Source organism: Mytilus edulis, chromosome 9, assembly GCF_963676685.1.
Source record: "Mytilus edulis chromosome 9, xbMytEdul2.2, whole genome shotgun sequence".
In the NCBI taxonomy this organism is placed as follows: domain Eukaryota; kingdom Metazoa; phylum Mollusca; class Bivalvia; order Mytilida; family Mytilidae; genus Mytilus; species Mytilus edulis.
The window spans coordinates 73,080,958-73,106,263 of NC_092352.1; the positions used below are offsets into that span (position 1 = coordinate 73,080,958).

Consider the following 25,306-nt stretch of genomic DNA (forward strand, 5'->3'; position numbering starts at 1 on the left):
TAAGACTTTTAACAGTAGACATTGGACACAAAGACCATTTATGTAAAATATATTAGAGGGAGGGAGTGTCAACAAAATTCTACCATTTTTCTCTTAGTCTTTCTATGGACAATTTGCTCTTATTTGATAAGCTTTGGGGATTTTTGCACTTTGCATTTTCTGACAGCAAGCTTTGATTGGCCTTAATTACTTCATGAATCGTTATATTGTCATGATTTTGCAGGCAAGCTTGCTAACATTTCAACTCTTCTTTAGGCAGTTTTTTTCAGGTCTTTAGGAACTCTTTTTTTCTTTTGGTAGATAATCACATGTGTTTACATGTGTTCCAACCTTTTGCAGCACAGCTTTTATATTCCAGAAATTCATTGAATTTGTTTTGTCTTATAAAATACCACTGCTTATTGATAGTTAGTGTTAGACTAGTAAACAACGCTTCCATACTGAGCAGGATTTGTTACATTTAACGATTTCTAAAAATCTTTGTTAATTTATGTTGGGTTGTTTCATAAAGCAAGAATTTACATCTCATCTGTTTTCTTTGTTGATTTATATTACAGGTTTTTTTTAAGCAACAGTTTAAAGCTCCACTACAACCTACGTCATTCGATAATCCTTATAAGGCCACATATATAATATTTCCTTTTCAAACTTGTACATCTTCACCTTTTCTAACTTTTGACTCAGAATGTTCAAGATGACTGGTTGGTTTTTTGCTAGCTTATTGTGCAGTGGCAAATATTTCATGCATATTTAGGACAATTGTTTGGATCAAGGTTTAATCCAGAATAGTCTTCTTGATTGTAAATGAATCATAGATTTTGTATGCCCTTACCTTTGATAGTCCTTGTGTCCTTTTAGTTTTCATTTCCACAATTTTACTTAAGTTTGCCTATGCAAATTTTAATGTTTGTTTGAAGTTCAAATTTTTATCTTCCAGCGAACCAGCTATGAGGCCTAAACAAATTGTTGCGAGGGTTTTTTAATATCCAGAGAGTGTTGGTCAACCTAGGCCTACATAAGACATTGAAGTTTATTCATATTTGTATTTATTAATCCTACACAAAAAGGGGTAATAATGTATAAACTAAATAATTATCAAGCAGTGACAATTATCTTATTCAATTATCTTAATTCTACTTTTTTTCCCCCCAGTTTAACAATGTTTTTTTTTTTTTTGCTTTAGCTGTTTATTTTCATAATAATCTTTAATATTGGGGATGCTTAAACTGAAGCATGTTTGAAAATCAGATGGTTTCAGGACTGAATTATTGTTTGCATGTTGGTCATGGTATAATGAATCTGTGCTTTTGGTTGTTGACTAAAAGATAATGATTAAAACTGGGAAAAGTTTCTGGTTTCCTAAATTAAAGCATTAGAAAATTTAATGATACTGTTATGTGTCTGAAAGTTAACAGTTGGGGGGCTACATGAAATAGGAGAGTTTCTGGTTTTCTAACATGTAATGATATATGTCTGAAATCCTTTATGTTACCAGAACTTTGTTTCAGTTCTAGAATATATTTCACTTTCTTAAGAAATGTTTTGACATTGGAGACCATCAGTTTTTATCAAAGTTTCATTTGGCCGTCTTGATATGCAGACATCAAGATGTTTTTCGGTTGTCGTGTTGTTTTGTTGTTGTCTCTTTGACATAAACCCTACATTTACTTTAATTATTATACATAAATGATCTGAGTAAATTTCTCATAAAAAAGTATTCCATTCCCATTTTCTTTCTCATGTTTCTGTTTCCCCCTCGTTAAGCCAAATTTCCAGAGGGCAGTTATACTGCATTTACATTTGCTATTTGTTAGTTTGTCCGTAATTTTGCTACATGTTTTCTGACTTTTGTATGAAGAAATGGTCTTGATATTTTTTCTCAAAATTTATTGCTATGAGTTCAACATTACATGTACAGTATTTGCAGGACAGTCACTTCCTTCTTTGTGAATATACTTTGAATACTGACACATTATTGACATTTTCATCACATATTTGTTAAATTAAGTTGGTTGGTTTGATATTTGATGAATCATGCTGTGGGGACTTTAATTTGATGAGTTGTCCTTTGTAAATAAGCAAATTTCATATCTGCAAATAGAAGAGGGGGGTAAAGGGTTATTTTTGTGCAGCGTGTTTTGCCATTTTTATTTCACATTCAGCCGTGAAAAAGGTTTGTTATTCACCGTGTTTCATGATATCGGTAAAAAGATCAACATGCAAGAAATTTTTAATTGTTCGTTCATCGTGAAATAGCAATTTTATTTCGCGTTCTTCCCTGCGGATACCCCCCCCCCCCCCCTTTACGCCCCTCATAAAAGGTTTGTTGTTATACAACTTGACACAATCAACCTTTCATTGTTGGAAATTTCTTTACTAACAGAAGAATGAAAGTCATTACTTGTTACTTCCATTCATTAGTCAGTGATTTAAAAATCAGTGATGGAGGGAGTCTAAAAAAACTTTAAATGTAGCATTTGTCATATTTTTTTTTTGTAGTTTTTTTTAACAATTATATTGTTAATTGAATATCCTCCCATATTTATTTTTTTTGCAGAGGAAATGTTTTAATGCACCACTACACCAGCAAGCCTTAGATGATGTGAAGTCAATTGTTAAAAGAAATATAACTGATGGGGTCAAAGAGAATGCCTTAACGCTTAAAGGTTTGTTGTTATATTCTGGTATCACACCACCAATTCAATTAATCATTGTTAATATGAATAAAAACATGTGGTATAAGTTCCAATCAATCTCCATCAAAGTAAAAAATGAAAAAAACAAAAACAAATGCTGAAAAGTTTTGTTCATTTCAACTTAATTATTTATAGAAAGTTGAAGCTGGAACAATATGGCAGCAACTCAAAGACAAGAAACAAAACAAGATCTTCAGGTTTTTTTAAGTCTCATCAACATGAAAATGAGAATGGAAACTTGGAATGTGTCAAAGAAGCAACAACCAAACCCAATAGCAGAAAGGCCACCACTGCTCTTCAACACAGGGCGAAAATCCCACACCTTGAGATTGATGTTTATATATTATTTCAAGATTGTATTGTTTTAAAAATAGGATATTTGATAACAATATAAAAAAGAAGATGTGGTATGATTGCGAATAAGACAGCTCTCCAAGAGACCAAATGACACAGAAATTAACAGCTATAGGTCACTGTATGGCCTTCAACAATGAGCAAATCCCATACGGAATAGTCATATATAAATTATTAAATCACAAATGTGAAACAATTCAAATGAGAAAAACTAATAAAATCGTCTTTTATTTCAGGATTTTTATTTCTACACACGTTATTTATACAACGAGGTCGACATGAGACAACATGGACAGTTATGAGGGCTTTTGGTTACGACGATCGATTGCAGCTCACACGAGATTTTTTATACCCAAAGTAAATTTTATTTTATACTTAGCAACAAAATAAGAGTATCTGATATCTGGATTTTGATTTATATTATTTATAAAGATATATATGATTAGGAAAGTTGGATTGAAATTTTTCATTTGATCGTATTGTTAGGACAATCTTCATCAATTGCAAAATGTAGGAAGTTCAGAAATATATATTCATTTTTGTGGCAATCCTACATTCCGTCCTAAGCAGGGTCAACAAATATTCACTCTGCGGTTAAAGTTTTTGAAATTTTCTTAAAGTATCCCAGACTTTCAACCAAACTTGGACAGAAGCTTGTTTATGATCATAAGAGATAGTAACCATATGCAAATTTTGTAAAAAAGGGGGAAAAAAATCCTGTAAATCCATATTTTTCTTATAAATGGACTTAGTTTTTCTGGCAGTTGGATAAAAGCTTCTTATAATCAAAAGAGGGTATCTAAAGGAAAAATTTTAATAATTGTTTCCCCATTTATGTTGAGCCTGCGACTAACAGCAACAATAGGGGAAACACTGGGTTCCACAGGACCCTTATATAATTTTCTAACTACTAACAATTATTTTACCAAACTGAAAAGTTTTGATGCACAAAGATTACTACAAAAAAAATCACCAACATTTCAGTTACAGGAATTGTTGACTTATTTGATTAAAATATTTGATAAAAAGATGTGACAAAATAATTTTGATCGTTGATTTAATCTCAGTTTGTTACCCTTTTAATTTACTTTTAATTATTGATTGAAATACATCATATTTGTTTAATTACATGAAATTACAAAAAAAAGTACCAGTTTTCATAAGAAGATTATATTTTACACATTTTGTTTTAATTATCTAATACATTCAAACAGTTCAATTTTTTAAAGTTTCTCTTTTGTTACAGAATAATGGTGGGATCTGGTTCCACAACAGAATTAACATTACAAGGGATACAGTTTCTGAAAATGGTCTTTAACAAATATGATGAAGTAAGTATTAAGTAATATTATCTGTAAGAAAATAACCGTTACATTTTCATACTATTTTTGACACACAAAAAAGACAAGAGATGAAGGAAAAATTGTAAATTCCCTTGATCATCAGAACAAATGCTGTAAATATGTAGGTTTCAATAATTCATAATTTAATGTGGAGTTATCTCCCTTGGAAACCAGGTTGGATGTGACACAGGTTGACTATTGGTTCGAGACCACCATTATATTGTCGTCCCTTGATTTTCGTTGTTCACAAATATAGTCCCTAGTGTTGACAGTGGGTTAATTGCCATTAATTTTTATACCCCTTCCAAATTTATTTCTCCGTGTTTAATGCCTCAAATTGCAAGTAGGGGGTGAAATTACACTGTCAAAAATTTGGGTCCAGAATTTTAAAGGAAAGTAGTGATTTGGTCCAGCTGAAAAAGGTTTAGAATTGGCACTTCAGAAGCTGTCAAAAGATTTCAAGACGCCCTAAACATAAAATTGTCCATATTTTGAGTTAGAGACGATGAAGTTTTCTATAATTTTGATATAATTTGAACCAAAAGTAGTACAACACACTGTAAAAGTTTCTTTGAGAAAGCGCAGGTGGGATTTTTTTTATTTTCATTTATGTTCTAAAAGAAATGCACTACGAAATAATTGTGGTCTTGGACCTATTCTTATTTGAAGAAGTCATACCAAATTTAAACTTGTGGTATGAGCAAGTCTGAAAAATGGTTCTTACTATAGCTATAAATAGTAGTCATGAACAAAATACAAGGCTTAAAATCTTCAAAATGTTTTAGAAATAATTTCATCTTAAGTCTGACCAACTTTATCTAAAGTCTTGCAGTCAGTATAATAATTTGTACAGTTCCTCAATTATCATAATTACCATCATTGTCGTCATTGTCTGTTGATATTGAATTTAATTAGCCTAAAAAAGTACTTTAATACCATGCCTCCTCCTTATTACCGGAGCTGAATTTTGTATAATCTCTAATCTTTTACTGATATTCTTGTTATTTTCAGGATAGTGATGGATGCCTGTCACCACCAGAATTACAGAACTTATTTAGTACTTGTCCTGTGATGCCATGGGGACAAGATGTTAATAATACAGTCTGTACAAATCCTAACGGTTGGATAACTTCGCAAGGTTATCTGGCTCAATGGGCGTAAGTTGAAAAAATATTTTCATGAAAAATTATATTCAGTGGATACTTAATGTATAATTTCTGTGCAAGCTTCAAATTTTTTATAACATCACAAGGCTATCATGATCAGTGGGAGTATTTTGAGGCTAGTAACACTTCTTAACTTGTACCTGAAGCAATCAATTCTTATACATTTCAGACTGACCACGCTTCTAGATGTACCCAGAACTATAGAATTTTTAGCATATTTAGGTTATCAGTATTTACATGACAGCCAGGTTTCGGCTATTCAAGGTTAGAAAAATAAAATTATTATGTGATCAAATATTCAAAATTGTAATGCTGACATCAGAGATCATGCATGTGTCAATTACACGTGAAATACAAAGCTGTTATCTTCATTTGCGATTGAAAGAAAATTGCAACTAAATCATACACTTCTTGAATCAGTCACACACTGCCCACCTAAAGGAAGTGCACCTTCCATAGAACAAAAGCTGAAAGTGGCATTGAACATCAATGATCAATCAACAAATTGAAAGACAAATAACATGCATGTTTGACCAGGGTAATTTCTATTTGCATGTTGTTTGGAAATGTGAATATAATACCTGACCAGTGCCTGTCACGGTCAAAAAGATTAATTACAAAAATACCACACTCTGATGAAAACTGTAAACGGAAAATACCTAAGCAAATGGCCAAATTAAAAGCTCAAATACAACAAACGAATAGATAACAACTGTCATATTCCTGACTTGGTAAAGTCAATTTTTATTTATATTACGGTGAACATATTTATATAAAGGACAAATTGATCAGACAGAAGTTTTGCCACTTAGTTTTGTCTTCTCAAATACATACATCAATATACACATAAATGAACATTTTATATGTCTAATATTAACTAAGTTTAAGTTTTGTAGGATTGAAGGCATAAAATGTATTCAAGAAATTTGATGAAAAAATCAATGGACTTTAATCCAGTAATTATATCAAATTGAGTATGTATTTGAGAAAATATAAAAGACAACAATTGAAATATAATAATTCTGGTTTAGTCTGAATGACAGATGATGTATATTAAAATTAGAAAGCTGCTTGAAATATTTTCATTAAATAAATGTTTGTTGTTTTATAGTCACTAGGGATAAGAAAATAGATTTAGACAAGAAACATACCTCCAGAAATGTGTTCAGATGTCATGTGCTTGGTGCTAAGTCTGTGGGCAAGGTATGTAGTTGTAGAGAAAAATATTCAACGAGTGACTGAACAACACATTAAATCACGAATGGGTATAGCGCATGAGTTAATTATCACTGTTGTTCAGTCACGAGTTGAATATTTTTCGATATTTGAATTCTTCAATTAGTTATTCTTTTATTGCATTGGCAAATGGCTTTTTTTAAAGAAATTAATGTAAAACATGTAAGGAACTATATCTTTTTTTCTACGCATTCACAATTTGTTTTGATCCGCCGTTATTGACGTCTTGACAACGCCTATTTTTGTATGATGTCAGAGAGTGAAATTATTGGTTTTTATTTAACTGTGAAATCAATGTAATTCATTGCAATCAATGTAATTCATTGCAACCAATGTAATAATTTATTTTATCATATACTTAGCATTGATATGATAGCTTTTGCATGTGTGTAATGAGCGGAAGTACACAAGCCATAATTTCCCACCCGGGCTGATAACCCATATCAGGTGCATCTCGTGCACAAAACCCATAATAGTGCCTCTCGTGCAAGTTACTTCCGGTGTTTCCGGTATTGGTTGTTTACTTTTCCATTGTGACGTCAGATATTTTTTATGACGATGTCAAAATTTACAGGAACTTTTGTGGGGATAAAAGTACTTGGCTGCTAACAAATGCCATTGACAATTATGAATCATTTTATAGTACAACAAACATGGAGTAATAATGATCATAAAACTCTTCCGAATTGTCAATGTTTCAAAATGCCTCTTTAGGAAATGTTACCATAAATATATATATGGAGGTAGTAATGCTGTTGTTGGACAATTATAGTATATTTGATTCTTAATTCAACTTCTTTATAAAGTTTTTGACTGTTTTAGTTATTGCATTTGTTTATTTGCCTTACATAAAACTATTGTCGGAAGTATATGATAAAGCGATTAATACATGGCCTTTTCCATATCAGCCTGGGTATCATCCCTCGACCCATATCAGCACCTTGACTCCGTCTCAGGCTGATATGGGAATCTCGGGATGATACCCAGGCTGATATGGAAAAGGCCATGTATTAATCTCTATATATCGTTGTATAAAAACTTGAGTGTTTGTTGTTCCATCTAAAGCATTACAACTAGAATTTAAGCTAGTAAAAAACAATCAATATATGTGTAGCATTGCAGGGATCGTAATAATGTTAGCATTTAAAACCTATGTTTGGATATATGCCTAAGGGGGCCTATACTTACCAATAGGTACATTTGGTTTGCTATTTTGCTATATGAAATGTCAAACCATATGCCCCCTTAGGCACATATTCAAACACAACCAATATCTATGATGAAAGAGAGTTAGAAAAAAGTAGATTCTCAATATTTAAATGCAACTTGAAGAAACCTCGGCTGATTCATACATTTTTACATTTATACATTTAAATCAGTCGCCCACAAAGTCTGAGCTAGTGCACACAATTTGAGACCATCCTTCATGGAATTGTTGTTCTGAAATATTGCAAAAATATGTTTCTGGACGAAAACTTTTTCTTTAATTGTGGAACTCCAATTATTCAGCTGTAAAAAACAGTTAATAAATTTGATCTTTTTGGTTTATCATATTGTCTTTCACTTTTTATAGTACAACTGTTTTTTTACTTGTATTTTTTCTATAAGTCCAGTTGTCTTAAAAATTATAAGAATTTTCACATTATTAACAAGCTATTTTGATATCATTAGTTTATAGTATAATTATTTTTTCAACATTTTATGGCTTCATAGATATAAATAAGAATGAAATATTATTTAAGAATTGAATGCTACTTTTTAAAATTTATTGGGGTGTAAAAGCGTTGACCGAAGTACATTTTGTATGAAGCGCTTCCGCGCTTCATTCTAAAAATGTACGCACGGTCAACGCTTTTACAACCCTATAAAGTTACAAAAAGAAGCATTCAATACTTACAATTACATTTTTTAGCTATGATCATGAAAACACGAATTTTATATATTTTATTATTTAATTCACCTGTGCACTTTATTATTGGAGCACGTGTTATCATGAGTGAAAAGTTGTATTGAGCAATGCAACTGCTTACGGAATAACACGTGATGTGCAGTTAGCCAATCAGATTAAAATATTATAATGAAACATACATCTAATGTAATTATTATTGAATATTTGTTTCAGACCTCGTTATTACAAGGTCATTTAGGACGGAATCTCCGATATTTAGCCACGTTAGAGAAGGAACATTTATCTACTTTTACAATCAATACTGTACAGGTCTATGGTCAAGAAAAATATTTAATGGTAAGTCAAAAGTTTTTCTCAATTAAGGTATCAATAAAAGTATTTACATGGAACATCTAGATAGGATATCGAATATTCTTGAAATTGGAATAATTGAGAACTCTATATCTGTTCTTGTTAGTTACATTCTTCCATCTCATATCTTGAAAATTGATGCTTGAACCAATCAGAATGTTCCAAATATTGCTATTCCCAGAATGCAACATTTTGAGCCAGTTATTTGTCATTAATCATCAGCTTCATATTTTCAAAAATAAATGGCAAACAAAAATTTTTGATTTTGTTAATTTTTGTTTGACTGTTTATTATATCTTTAACATCTTAATGATTGTAAAAGTACATGTAGTCCAGAAGAAAAATTAAGAAACAGAAGAAGTCCAATGGCCGAAATGTCTTGCAAATTGGTTTAAGACTACAATAATGTTTATATTGTTAAAAAAATGATGTTCTCTATCTAAATTTATGGGTTTTACAAATCTATTAGTTTAGATACTTTATGCAATTTTGTTTAAGAATGTGTAAATTAATTGGTATATCATCTGCATGTATAGAAAACCCTTGTTTTTCATCAAAGGATAAAAGAAATAATGTCATTATGTATAATTTTATTATTTTGATTTTTTTTGCAGTTACATGAAGTAGATGTTGTTGTTAGTGATATGTTAAACCCAACAGAGATGAACTGTGATGTAGCTTGTTTATTATATGATGTGACCAACCCTAGGTCGTTTGAATTCTGTGCTAAAATGTATCTGGTATGATTATTTACTATTCAAATTCTTTTCGATTTTTTATATGCTGTCAACAATTTTCAGTCTTATGAAGATATTATTTTTTCTTATTCTACTCATTAGATATCAGTTACTAGCATTTGCCTGAATGTATTTATAATTTTAAGGGAGATAATTTGAACATCCTTCCAATTTTAATGCCTCTTTTATGGAAAAGTAAGTTTATTCCTTGAAGAGATTTTTTTACCAAACTGTTTTGCATCTAACTATAAGTACACATGTAGATTGATGTGGAATTTGAAATTTTAGTCATGATTACAAAATGCATACACTATAGGACATATAGCAGTATTACAGCGTAGATCTTTACTACTATCTCAACATGATTATTCTCCACATTATGTTAATTGATATATTGTCTGCCTCATTCTTTTTTATAGTGCATTGTATGAAAGTCATGGATAAGATTCATACAAACAAGATATCAAACCATAGGCAATATAAACAGTATTGACTGTTTCTATGCATATATGAGGATGACAAATAAAATTGAGAATGGAAATGGGAAAAATATGTCAAAGAGACAACAACCCGACCTACGGTCACCAATGAGTCTTCAACACAGCAAGAAAATCCCGCATCTGGAGGTGGTCCTCAGTTAGCCCCTAAAAAAAATTGTGTACTAATTTAGTGAAAATCAACCTTTGAAACTTACATAATAACAAAAACAAATCTTACTTTTTGTGTCCATCTAGTACTAAATATAAATAAGAAGATGTGGTATGAGTGCCAATGATACAAATGATACAAATCTCCATCCAAGTCACATTGTATAAAAGGTTAACCATTAAAGTTCAAAGTATTGCCTTCAAAACAAAGCCTTGTCTCACAGCAACCAGTTAGCTATAAAGGGCCCGAAAATGACGTAATGCAGTTTAAATAGGAAAGCCTAGTCTTATCTATACAAAAAGCCAGAAACACCTATGAACCATACAAGTAAACCACAACCACTGCACAATATGATATCATTTTAAAATATTATATTGATATATTCTGCTGAACATAAAGGAGCTTTTTATCAATCAATCATTTCAATCACAACACCAGCTTTTTATAACAAAACATTTGTTACTCTACAAAAGTATTTTGTGACAAATTTTCAGGCTTGTTACAAGTAGTTATTTCAAAGTAACTATTTCTAAAGCTTTTGTTAGTTTGTCCATGTTTCAAAATTTCTGTATACCTGTGATGAATATTTTTTTTATTTTTCAGAAACATTTCATAGACAGTCGTATCCCAGTTTTATTTGTGGCTGGAAAAACAGAATACCCTGCAGTGCGGCAGGACTTTGAAATGACTCCTGCACAATTTTGTCAAAAATTCAAACTTCCGCCCCCAGAAGATTTTGCCTGTTTAGATAAAATTAACAAAGATGTTTATATCAAATTAGCTACAATGGCTGCATATCCGTAAGTAATGGTCTTGTGACATGTACAACTTCAAATTTAAAGTTACTCTTTTCAGTAAATGAATTTGGAAGGCCATCTTGAAATATATTTTCATCATTATTTTTTTTCACAAATATTTAACAGTGTAATAGTCATTATATCAGGAAATTATTAAACAAGTTTATTCAAAATTTGAAGTTTGAAATATTACTGAGAAGAGTAAAGTCAATGAAAGTTACTCATTTAACAGATATTAGACTTAGTCTTAATTTGGTATAATAAAAGTACAATTCTTTTTATATTTAATTCTTATAAACAAGTTTTTTTAGAATTTGTTATTTATGTTTAATGTTGTGTACTAGTCTATTTTATACATGTTCATGTTAAAGGGCTGTTCCATTGAGATGTCTATGGGTGGATAGGAAGGGGATGTTTTATTTTTAGACATGGGTTGTTGGACATACAGTTATAGATCCAAATGATGTATGCAAAATTATTCAAAGAAAATATATTTGTTGTAGAAGGGTTTTAGAACTTCTTTTCCCTCCACAATTTATGCTAATGGAACAGCCCGAACTATAAACGGCTAAATACGGTAAAAAAAAAAAAATATGTTTAAAGGAATAATCTGTATAGTATTAAAAGCCTTTACAGAGAAATAATAGATATGCTATAAATGAAAAAAAGCTGTTTATAAATATCATTTAAAAATAAGCTGGAGGTTCAGAATTATTCATTAGCTGTTAATTGCATGACTTTGCCTGATGAAAACAAACTGTTTTTCTTTTTTTCTTTTTATGCTTCTCTATTTAAATGTCCTTATCCTTCAGAAATCTCAAACGACTTGTGCACATGTTACTGGTTCGGCAGAATCCACTTTGGCTTGAAGAAAAAATCAGGTCTCAAACATTTTATCTATATATTGTAGCCTGCTGCATGTACTCTCCTTGGATATGTTTATAAGTGTGTATATATCATGGTTATTTGTTTCCTGTTTTTCTAGAAAAGAGAGTTGTTTCCCTTGTCTTTTATGAATCAATTTTTAACAAATTTTGACATCTGAAAATTAGTTTTATAATCTAGCCTTATTTTATTGTTTTGTTCAATGTAATATCACATTTAGAATAATTATGAACTTATTTGGGGTGAAGTTCATAGCAGTCTAAAACTCTTGCAGAATTTGACCTTAAATTAATGTACTATTTTTAGATTGCTTCGAAATTATATCCTAATCATTAAAATAGCTTGACCTTGTGACAAAAAAATATTGTATGATGAAAGGATTAGAGCTGTATTATTTTTATCTTTTACAAAATAAAAAAATATATGGGAAAGATAGTTTAAAAGACAGATCATAAATTTTTTTTAGTATTTAACAAATAAAGGGAAATAACTCCTTTTTTTAGAAATTAAAAACTGTCAGGCTGTATGTTGTAGCATGAGGTGTTGTACTGGTCCTTTTTCTGTTCTGTCATTATCTATAGAGCCAAGCTGGATACAAACTAACCAGTAACTAAACAGTATCCTGGAAAAAGAAACTAAACTAATAACAAAATTTATTGTAATGTCAAACTTACATATTACCAACAGAGCTGTCTAGTGAATCCCTTTTTGCCAGATATGGGGGTGCTTACACCACCAGGGTTGTCAAGTTATGGCAAAGATAACCTGGCTTTATGGACATTGTACAAAATTGCATGCATCATGCATGTTAAAGACACACTGCTGTATATTTAAAAAAGTTTCCTCTGTTCAATTTTCAGTACCTTAAGGATGAACTTAGGTGAGGTTAGGTAAAAATTATTAAATTAAGAAGTTAAAATTAAAACTATAAACTGGTAGAGCATCAATTAAGGATAAAAATAAGCTAAAAATATTGACAGGTCATGAACTCCTTTTCGAGATATTTGAGATTTAAAATATGGCGGGAAAAGGCTGACTCAGACTTTTACCTTATATTTGCATTGGTATTATTAGTTTTCAAAACAAAAGAAAGAAAATTAAGAATCTTCTAAAATTTTGGTAAATGACCTTTCGTGAGCTATTTAAAAAAAGTCTTATATGAAAAAATAAATGGGTGTTATGGGGCAAAATATTTTACATTGTATTGTATGGAAAAACACCAAGGAGTCCGAACATTTGACACAGATTCCAAAACCTCACCTAAGTACATCCTTAAACCTTTGACTTTTTATAATTTGGATATAGGTTTAAGTATGTTGAAAATCAATTGTGATGATTTTGGTCAAATCAGTTATCCTGAATTTAACCCCTTATGCCCCTTTAAACTCGTGCATTGCTTAATTAAACCCAAATTAGCTCATTTTGCTTCAAAAATACATGTATAACTTTTTTCATCAAACTAATGAAGTTTATATCATTAATTAATGCTTTAATCTTTGACTTCATACTTCTTTATTGCTATTATTCCTTTTACCCTGCTATCCATTGGTGTATTCACTTTAAGGCCTTCTATTTAACATAAACATGATAAAACAAGGCTTAAACTTTTCCTTATTGAACTACAAATTTTGTTCAGAAAAGATAAATGTTGGGTATTAAAAACAATTTGAATTGCAAAAAAAATGTCATAACATGTCATGATACTAGCTACAGGCTCAGCGAGGTTAAGGTGACAAAGTGTTCATTTTAGACAGGTTACAAATTTTTATGGGGTCAGTTTTAACAGATTTCACTGAATAATATTAACATTTTATGGAACTACCGAATTTGGAAAATAATTCCAGTGAAGCTTGTATATAAAAGTTATACAGTTGATCAGAGAAATTTAACCTCATGAAGGAGGCGAACATTGATTTGAGGTTCAAAATGCATCAGTATTACTATAAGTTTTTCACTTAAAGATGATTACTACTCTGTTTCAAAATGACAAGCGTATTAACAGACTTATAAATTGATAGTTTATTAATAAAGGAATTTAAAAAGAAGAGAAACATGATGGGTCAGTGTGCCTGTTTTTGAGATATAAGGCATTGGAAATTTGGCGGGAAAGGATTTTCTTTAGATTTTTCATACAACTGACATTTGCATCTTTTTCTTTCAAAAACTATGAAAAAAATAACAAGAATTTTATAACATTTTCAAATATGGCTCAGAGGATTCCAAATATCTGAGACGAAGTCAAAAACAATTGATGAGCAGAATAATAGAATAAACAGAACATAATATTGGGGATTCATTTATTTTGGATGACTACCAAATTTCATTGATTAATGTAAACTTGTATTTTTTTATTGATATTCAATATTGCAATTTAACCAAAATTGGCATGCAAGCCTGAACAGCAGTTGTAATTTTTGTTGCACATTTAGATTTATGGTTCATTTGTACCCAGGAAATGCAATGGTTTAAATTTATAAAAAAAGGCTGTACTGAAATGTGCTGTACTTGAATGCTAAGATATAGATATTCATATAAAATAGCTGCTCATTATTTTACTTGTTTTGTGTGTATTCAGAATTTAATTTTAATATTTGGATGTAAATGTAGCATGTTTTTTGTAAAAAGATACAACTTCAATTTTTCTGTAAAACTTTTTAAAGTTCAAAAACTCGGAAGTTAACATTTACCTCCATTTTTAGTGTTACGAAAATTGGTTGTTACAAATTAAGTAGTCCTTTTTTTTGTAACATGGAAAATACACAGGATTGTAGAAAACAGTTAGATTAGTATTAGTGATGGAGCTGTAAAAGTTGAATTTCCTGTCTTGAGATTTTATTGTCATGTAATATTTTGAAAGAGCACTGTTAAGAAATCATGTGACCAATGTTGCACATTTTTGTAACAAGAATAGATGTTGATAATAAAAAGCAAAACATGTGAGAATGAAAATTTATTTTATTTGTATTCTAGGTACATTAACCATTGTTAACATATCACAGGCCTTAATTGCATTAAATGTCAAAATAATTTTTATCATCTCATGATCTACAATGGAAATTATTTACAAAAGAATACATTTGTATTGATGAAAATAACTTTTTTGGTTGTATTTTGGATTTATTGTCATATAATCCTTAATCTTTTAATCTCATGTTATTAAATTCTTAAAATACAATTTTTTTCTTTTTATTTCAGACATGTGAGGGATGTTGTTTTACAGAACGATAGACTTTTTATGAAAATTGGCGTCGGACTTGCTATGGCGTCAGTTTTTGGTTTTATAGTATACAGAATTACAAAGGCTCTCCGATAACAGCGACTTAGTGCTAGTTCAACAAATTACAGAAAGCATTCAGAAAACAATCATGAGTTCTTGGCACAAGCAATCAAATGTTGCTTTAAGGACAAAGAGATTCAGAAATGTTTAGAACCAGTCAGCTCAAAAATTATATTTTTAAAGAAATTTGTGAAAGGGAAGGAAGTGTGTGTTGGTAGATATCGTCTATAAAGTTCTCTCTCCATGCATTGTTTGAGCTTTGCTCAAGAGCTTCTTTTGACTGATAGTCAGAAAATTTGGGTTTTAATGACTTCCTAGCTATAAAATGTTTGTGGTGTTCATCTATTATTCAAATCAGGTTGTTATTGGAGTATACTTTAACCTAGTAATGTGATCAGCTGGAACAATAAAAAGAATAAACTAATGGTTTGGGTATAAATTATAGGAATATATATGCCGTTACAACTTAATAACAGCGCCTGATGATAATAAAGCCTGACCAATTTCAGTCTTTTAATGTTCCTTCTTCAGAGGCTGAATGGTTGAATTGTGTTTTTATGCCCCACCTACAATAGTAGAGGGGCATTATGTTTTCTGGTCTGTGCATCCGTCCGTCCGTTCGTTCGTCCGTCTGTCCCGCTTCAGGTTAAAGTTTTTGGTCGAGGTAGTTTTTGATGAAGTTGAAGTCCAATCGACTTCAAACTTTGTACACATGTTCCCTATGATATGATCTTTCTGATTTTAATGCCAAATTAGACATTTTACCCCAATTTCACGGTCCACTGAACATAGAAAATGATAGTGTGAGTGGGGCATTCGTGTACTGAGGACACATTCTTGTTTATAAAGTTTTCCGTTGACAGTACACCATTCACTCTAATGGTTTGGGTATATCATAATTTACATTTTAAAATATTTTTTAAAACACTTTTTGCAATTTCTGAGTGTGATTAAAAATGTTTATACCTCTCTTTTTACTAATATTTTTTTGGAGATAGCTACAAAATCCATATTATAGCACTTGTGGGCCTAAAAATCCAAAGATAAATTTTAGTTTAATAGTATAATTGCCTGGATTTTAAATGAAAATGAACCACAATTTATAGATTTGAAACCGCAATATTTATCCAATGCATTGAAACCTTTTCTTTTTATTTAACAGTCAATTATGATGCATATATAATTACAAAAATATTCTATTATATATATTGTCCATTTTTTTCACCTCATGAAGTTTTCTCATTTAGATAGAAAATACACCAAATCTCATTATTCTCAAGTAGGATTATTAATGAAGATCCTATGTCATAACTTTACCATACAAATGATAGATTTTGTTTTCAGTTAAAGACTTTTGCATAATGTCATTTTTACTGCATAACATTCTGTTACTCACTTGTAAAACACGTACATTGTCAAATTCATTACATGTATGATTTAAAGGTAATATTTGATACACATCATATTAAACATCTGGAAACATGCCATGACTATTTTTTCTTTCTCATGTTTTTTGGGATCAATTCAATGTTAATGTTGCGTAATAATTTCTTCAAAAGAATATAGAGATTGCTTACAAAAAAATTCAAACATTTGATACAATGATCCAAGGTCATTTCTTATCATTTCTATGCTTAGCTCTGATTATCAGTTGACATTATGTTTCTAATCATAGAAGATTTCTGTAAATGCTTGAAGGTTTTATTTGTTAGGTTTAACATTTCAGATTTGTCCATATTTCTTTACTGATCATTATTATGATATAAATTTTATTTGAGGCTTAATTCAAAACTAGTTGTATCTTAAAACAAAATTCCTCAGAAAAAAATCAGGCAGTACAAATGTACAGTTCTCAAATCCTTAGCAAATGTTGTTTCCATAAGGGTTAGAATTTGTGCCGATAGATGGTTATTAAAGAGAACACTTTTTTCAATAGAAAAGGAACCCATATGAATTTAAGTACTTAAATATTTTCTTTTTTGTAACAAAAGGGAAATGTATTACAGAAGGGTTTTGAAGTGAAGCATTATTATAAATTTTGAATTTGTGAAAATGTTAGGACTCAAGTTTGACAGAAAACCAGTGCTTGTATAATAGAATTTTTCCCTCTTGCTTGGTGATAGATTGGAAGAAAATGTGTTTGTTAGCGATTTGGTGTTTTTTTTATTTTTTTCTTCGATATAAGTGGTAAAACATACTGCACCTTATTTAAAATCTAACTCCTAATTTTTTTTAATTGTTAAAAATGAAACTTTAAAAAAAAAACTTTGATTGGACAAAAAAAAGCAAAAAACAGAAATCAATGTAAAATTAAACAACAAATTTTGTGCATGACCATGATGACAGTCTTTCCTGTGTGCTTTGTAATCTGAAACCAATTGTTTTTCATAGCTATCAGTTGACACAAATCCTATTGTACATGTTTTATCTGCCATATAGATTGTCTGCAATAGAGCATCAAATAAGTTCTGATATTGTTCAGATTAACCACAAATTTAGATTATGAATGTATATATTATTAGATGTAGTCAAACTATTTATGTAATTATGTACATTGTTAGTCATATTTGGGTCTGTGTTTTATTATACATGTCTGAAAGATACTGAAAATGAAAATAAAATTTTAAAAGAAACAATATTTTGTTCTTTCTGCTTTATATAGAATATGACCATACCCTTCTGCAATTTTTATATGACTGCAAAAATTAAAAAGAATTTGTTCGTATATTTGTATCACATTGGTCTGCGTCGTCAATGTTGTCATCGTCAGCTTTGTCCGAAGACAGATGCTTTCTAGATAACAACTTTAGTACAAGTAAATAGAAATTAATAAAATTTTAACATAATGTTTTTAACCACAAAAGGAAGGTTTGGATTGTTTTGGGGGTTATGGTCCTAAAGGTTAAGGGGTTAGGGGCGCAACGGTGCCCAAAACAAGCATTTATCTAGTTTCAGGACAATAAGTTGTGTATAAGTATTTCAATTGCTCTGAAATTGTGTAATTGTATGGATCTCTCTGACATTGTACCACAAGTTTCCATATAAGAATGGAAAGGCTGGGATTGAGCTTGGTGTTAATTTCCCTGAACATGTAGGACTAAGGGCTAAAAAGAAGCATTTTCATAGGACCTCAATTTTTTGTGCGTCGTATAATGCTATAATGTTGTCTGTGTTGTCGTCATCAACCATAGAAGCATTTAGTGTCCAGACAATAACTTTAGTTTTAGTGAATGGATCTCTATAAATTTTAAGCAGAAGGTTCAATACCACTAAAGGAAGGTCGAGATTGATTTAGGGGGTTATGGTCCAAATAGTTAGGAATAAGGTGCCCAAAATAATCATTCTTGTAGTTTTCAAACAATAACTTGTGTTCAAGTGTATGAATCTTTCTGAAATTATACTATAAGTTTCCATACCATGAAGTTATGGTTAGTATAGACTTTCGGGGGTTATGGCTCAAAATGTTTTGGAATTAGGGACATCAAAGGTGAAAACTAGGTTTTTCTGGTCAATGGACAATTCAGACAATTTAAAAGCAGTGAAAGGGAGGTAATTAAAAAACATTTAGCATACAATGTTTGGTATGTTTGGATTTACCTCCCTTATGCTATTTGTAAAATATATATAAAGAAATGTCAGGTTTTTGACAAATTGTAAAAAAAAGGGTGGTGGAAGTAGTTTTATTTTTTTTCCCAAAAATTCAAAAAATTTTAAAAGTTTGAAGAAGGAATCTTTAATTGTACAATATTTCGCAATAGATTTGTAAGATCTTGACATTTTTTTTGTGTCAGAAACTCATATTATGTAAAAAAATTTGATCACAATCCAAATAATGAGCTGTATCAAGCTTAAATGTTGTGTCCAACCAGCCCCAACTGTTCAGGGTTCAACATCTGCAATCATATAAAGCTGCGCCCTGCGGAGCACCTGGTTCTAGTTTACAGACAATAACTTGTGTTTAAGTGTATGGATCTCTCTGAAATTATACTACAAGGTTTCTTACTGCAAAGGAAAGGCTCGGATTGAGTTTTGGGGTTCTTGCTCCAAGGGGGGTTTCAATAGTTGGGGGCAAAAAAGGAGGCCAAATAAGTATTTTTGCAGTTTCCAGTCAATAACTTGTGTTTAAGTGTATAAAGCTCTCTGAAATAATACCACAAGTTTCCATACTACAAAGGGATGGTTTAGGGGGAGGGGCTTATGGCTAAATTATTTAGCAAATGGGGGCAAAAAAGGGGGAACACAAGGGTTTTTCTGGCTAATGGACAATTTATACAATTTAAAAGCAGTGTAAGGGAGGTAATCCAATTCCATTTAAAGAATAGTGTTATATATGTTTGATTACATCCCTTACACTGCTTGAAAACTATGTATTAATAAGAAATGATAATTGTCTTGAGAGTATCAGCTGTATTTTTTTTAGAAGTTACTATTAATTAATATTAATTCTAACCATGACTATGACATTTTATATTTTTTTAAATGTTTTATTATGTATTTAAATGAGAAGTTATTGCTGCAAGCTCCATTAGAAATTTGAATTGATATTATTTTTGGAATACAAGACAGGGGGAGGTGAAAAAAAAATGGGGATTGGGGTACAATTTTTCTCATTTCTAATTTCAGAAATTAAAAAGAAAATTTCTTCAAAGACTTCTTTTTGGGAGTTAATATTCAACAGCATAGTGAATTGCTCAGAGGCCAAATACAAATTAAGTTCATTAGACCACATTCATTCTGTGTCAGAAACATATGCTGTGTTTACAGTATGGTAAACATGATTTGTGAGATCTCAGCCCTCACCCTATATACTACTATACCTCTAGCTAATTTAGAAAAATCAAACACACATCAATATTATTGATTGTTCTGTTATTCACCATTATATATATATAACCATTTAAAAAGACTTGTTCTTTGTTTTTTTATGATATTCGAATTAGATAATGTGTCAGTCTGCTATTGTTTTGATTTGATATTCTTCTTTTCAGTGGAAAGATAATGATACCCAAGGGTATATATAAAGAAGAAGTGTATACCGTTTTTGATCTTTCAGGCTATCAATCTCATTTCTTAGTATTAGGGTGTTAAATCAAATACTTAAAAGATGGAGAGAAAATTAAAAAAAATAAAGCATTGGCTATTTTGCCGGTGCTGGCATCAGAACGTAAAATTTGCCAGCTCTGATTAGAATATATTAATTTAAGATGGCAATAGTAATCAAAGGTACCAGGATTCTAATTTAAAACGCCAGACACGCGTTTAGTCTACATAAGACTCATCAGTGACGCTCAGATCAAAATAGTAGTAAAGCCAATCAAGTAAAAAGTTGAAGAGCTTTTAGGACCCAAAATTCCAAATATGGCTAAGGTAATCTATTCCTGGGATAAGAAAATCATTAGTTTTTTTCAAAAAATTAAAGTTTTGTCAACATGAAATTTATTGAAATGACCATATAATCGATATTCATGTCAACACCGAAGTGCTGACTACTGACCTGGTGAAACCTTCTGGGACAAAACTTCCACGCACTAGCAATAGAGTGAATTTTTTTTTACTGTCATTAGGTAAGTGGAAGTCAGGTTAAAACTATTTTGTGAACACATATGCAATTCAAACAAAACTACTTCGTGAACACATGCAATTTAAACAACTGACTATTATTTCAAAAACGAGTTAAATTTTACGGAAGCCGATAAGGGCCATTCAAAAAAAAAAATTATGTCGTAATTACGACATAGCATGTCGTAATTTCGACATAACATGTCGTTATAACGACATAGCTATGTCGTAATTTCGACATAACATGTCGTTATAACGACATCGCTATGTCGTTATTTCGACATAACATGTCGTTATTACGACATAACATGTCGTTATTACGACATCACTATGTCGTTTTAACGACATAGCTATGTCGTAATAACGACATCACTATATATATTAAAGAATATGTATTATCATTGCCAAGAGACTAAATGACACAGAAATTAACAACTATATGTTATCATAATGCCCCCAATAATTAGAAAAGCCCCCGCATAGTCAGCTATAAAAGAGGGACGAAAGATACAGAGGGAGAGGTTCCGAAATGCTGTGTGGCAGACAGTGTTAACATTAATTAATTATTAGCTCCCTTGGTAAAACTCCAAATTTCATATTTAAAGTATTTCATTGTTGATTAATTTACATGATGCTTAATAAGTATATATTTGTTAATTGCATAGCTTTTGCTATTTGAATTCATTGTTAAAGATATTTATTCATATTGTAAAGTTTAATATTTGTATCATTGCAAAATCTTTGGTCACCTTCTTTGGTTACCTTCTGTGAGAAACGTATATAATTTATAGATCCTAATTACGGAGATATAGACTTAGTCTGATAAATTCTCTTCTTGTTTGAACTATTATGTGAGGATAAATATGAGGACTGACATACATCCTACCTATAAACCAGCGCCCAACTACATGCCTTCGTGTAATAAAGGTGAATTGAAATATATTGATTGCTAGAAAACACGAACCAATATTAAAGCAAATTCAATATATGTTTCAAATTATGTTTTTACAGCTCTTGATCATATACTAAGTAATATCTAGTATATTTGATGATTATATTAGCAAAGCAATGTGAAAAAAACCGGATGTCCAACGTTACATTCATGAAAAACTGTTTTAAATCTTATGTATAGTGATCCTATTTCTTATTCTCTGATCTTCTTGATACTTGGCAGGAACAACGACAGGTGTCGGTTCTTTGTGGCGTTAAAGACGTTATTTTTACCAAATTTTATTTGACTCGGTGGCTTTATACTAAGCGGGAATAAGAAAAATGTCCAACGACGTTTTTCGTTATCTCAACGACTGAAAGTGAATTTTGTAAGTAGCAGAAAATGAATAAAAATAGTAAGACAATAATAATATCTAACAAAAGTACAAATATTTGCCTCATTGTTCGTGAGTTCAAATATTGCTGATTCAATAAAATCTTCTCTACACAGTCGTTTTTCAAACGGTAGCCATTTTGTCCAAGTTGATATTTCATTTTTTCAAAGCAGTTAACGCGTATTTTTTATAATTAATCAAAACAAAAGTTCGATACACGAAGAGTAAAAAAGTACAAGATTCTTTTCTTATTAACTACATGTTTGGGTCTTAAAGGAATAAAATGCTTCCACACATTACAAAACATTAGCCAATTTGTCCAAACGTCGAAAGTTCGAAAGACGCTAATTTCCGTCGTTACATGTGCTTAAGTTTCAATTAAATGTTCATGATAATTAAAACAAATCGTGTTGTGAAATTTGGAAAAACAGGTTGATGATTGCTGCCGAAAAAAAAGAATAGCGCATGTTGCTATAGACTCCACCCGGGGACATAGGTTCGACACAGGTTAAATTTTGCAATTTTTATTAATCGTTGATAGCTTTTAACGATTTATTTAAAAGAATGGTGAAATGGGGAAAAACATCTCATTACATGAACTTCGTCCAACTTTTGCAAAGACAATTTTTAGACACCAAGACAATACTCTAAATGTAAAATTCGAATTGAAATTTATATTGTGGAAGTACTCCATAGATCATTTAAAGTCGTCATTTCAGTAAGGTGCAATCACCAATATTAAAAGACTTATACCAGTTCACGGAGTGTTTTACTTCGCGATTTGTCCTGCTATTCATGTTATAACTGATGAAATTAATTCCTGTACTAGCGAAGCCGGAACTTTTCGTCAATATAAACTTGTGCATGAAATGGAGGTACTAGTAATTGAAAGACAAATCCCAAACAGCGACGAAAACCGTTTCATCGAATTTTAAAAACCTGGGATTATTTAAGCCGTTTTCGTGGACGATCCAGGAGTAGATTACTATATTTTAAAATGTATATCAGAAATTAAACACTATAGATGACTTGCGGAAATAATTCTCAAGCCAAGGTTCAAGTAATTGAAGGGGTGTATTTCGACAACTTATGTACCAGGGAAAATACAATTCTATTCAAATTTAACCAAGGGTAAAAATGTTCGATTTACTTGCAGAGTGTCAGATATATTTGTATTGGGGTTGAGTTAAGATTTAGAAATTTTACAATGACAGATGATATGCACCTTGAAAGTTAAACATCATATGATAAAAGTTTCGTACATCTAAAAAAAAATATCTTTTTTACGGAAAACTGTACCACATCTGCCTATATCTACTTCTGTCCCATCTTTCTTTCCCACATTACTTGCGACAGTAATGCATTTTTAGTTGAAATAACTTAAAGGGTAAACATTATTAAATAGATTTCCACAACTTGAGGTAATTTATGATAAAATGACATCACAAAACGAACAGAACCAGAATCAGAAATTTTAAAAATTTTGTAATATAATTAAGAAATAATTCATGGAAGCCATAGATTTGTTGGAAATTTACACATGGCCTGGGCCGTGATATTCGAATTTTATCCTGAGCGTTAGCGAGGGATAAAATTAACGAATATCACGGCCCAGGCCATGTGTAAATTTACAACAAATCTATGGCTTCCATGAATTATTTCGATTCTAATAGGACAAATACGATCATTAAAAAACTGAAGCGATGATGGGTATACCGTATGTGTGGCTGTTCTATTTTACCCACTGTTCGATAAATGTAAAACAAATCTAATAAACCTGCATGAATGATTTCTTAACTAACCGCTAGAAAAAAAAATGTGATTACTTTTTTTACTTCTCAGTAAACCCAACATTTGCAATATTAGATTTGCATTTTTTATCGTAAGCTACCGTCAAATTCATTGTTGACATGTTGTAACCAAGGAGCCGCCATGTTGACTTGCTGAAATCAGTAAATGTGGGAATATTGCAATAGAACAGAAAACAAGCAACACCTACCTCAATACTTTATTTTAATGCAATTGTATTCGAGTTTAGAAGGTACAAACGCAATAGAAAAACCTTCAGCTTTGACGTTTTCATCCGTATGACGTCATGTTTTGAAATGACGTTAATGCGCAAAAATCATTACTGGAATTTCGCGGAATTTTAATTTATTTTGTTTTTGTCCATTTTTCCGTTCTCTAATGTGTAAATTTATTTTGTTATGCATCAGAATCAGAATAAATGTTCTGTAGGTTTTTATTCAATTGTAATTGTTAACACAGCGAAATCCACAACCGTTTACACATAGGTTACGATACATGTGGATTTACATGGGAGGCATATTTAAACAGCCATTTGTGTACATCTTGGAGTCTGCGCTAAGTATAGATATATGGAGAATTTTATCACGGTGTTGTTTACAAAGCGAAAGAAGCACGTCATATTAGAATAAATAAATCAACCAACATATAAAAAAACGAATAAAACTTGCAAAAATTAATCAAAAACCCTCTCCGACGCCGCTTTTTATGTGTAACGTCGTGTTTTAGGAACATCGTGCCCATCGTTTGACAGTAAATACACAGCAATCGATACGTCCATTCACCCTCATCACCACTAACCACGGAGTTGTGCGCTTCTTTAAAGAAAGGTGTTAGGCTTTGCTTGCCTTAAGAGAACTTTATGTCAGTCGACATAGTCTCTGGTCGGTTTCTTATTACTTTCAATTAGGATCTATAAAATATATAAGTTTCTCACAGAAGGTAACTAAAGAAGGTGACCAAAGATTTTGCGACGATACAAATATTAAACTTTACAATATAAATAAATATCTTTAATCAATGAATTCAAATAGCAAAAGCTATGCAATTAACAGATATATTCTTATTCAGCTTCATGTAAATTATTTAACAATGAAATACATTAAATATGAAATTTGGAGTTTTACCAAGGGAGCTAATAATTAATTAATAACACTGTATGCCACACAGCATTTCGGGGGCTCTCCCTCTGGTATCTTTCGTCCCTCTTTTATAGC

General features: G+C 30.9%; 1 protein-coding gene across 4 annotated transcripts in view; it reads left to right on the top strand.

Annotated features, from left to right (window-relative positions):
- The window catches only part of LOC139488986 (mitochondrial Rho GTPase 1-A-like), a 35,968-nt gene extending 17,933 nt beyond the window's left edge, over positions 1–18,035 (top strand). The window contains exons 11-22 of one of the 4 annotated variants that reach the window (XM_071274984.1): positions 2,558–2,666; positions 3,287–3,407; positions 4,297–4,381; positions 5,405–5,550; positions 5,729–5,823; positions 6,671–6,762; positions 8,918–9,040; positions 9,670–9,795; positions 11,044–11,240; positions 12,050–12,118; positions 15,318–15,831; positions 16,263–18,035. In XM_071274984.1, the coding sequence (XP_071131085.1) occupies positions 2,558–2,666; positions 3,287–3,407; positions 4,297–4,381; positions 5,405–5,550; positions 5,729–5,823; positions 6,671–6,762; positions 8,918–9,040; positions 9,670–9,795; positions 11,044–11,240; positions 12,050–12,118; positions 15,318–15,435 (1,281 nt within the window). In that variant the 3' untranslated portion in view covers positions 15,436–15,831; positions 16,263–18,035. Of the gene's footprint in view, positions 1–2,557; positions 2,667–3,286; positions 3,408–4,296; positions 4,382–5,404; positions 5,551–5,728; positions 5,824–6,670; positions 6,763–8,917; positions 9,041–9,669; positions 9,796–11,043; positions 11,241–12,049; positions 12,119–15,317 lie in introns of all 4 variants that reach the window. The other 3 variants (XM_071274986.1, XM_071274987.1, XM_071274985.1) reach the window with 3 other exon arrangements.
- The last annotated feature ends 7,271 nt before the right edge of the window (positions 18,036–25,306 follow it).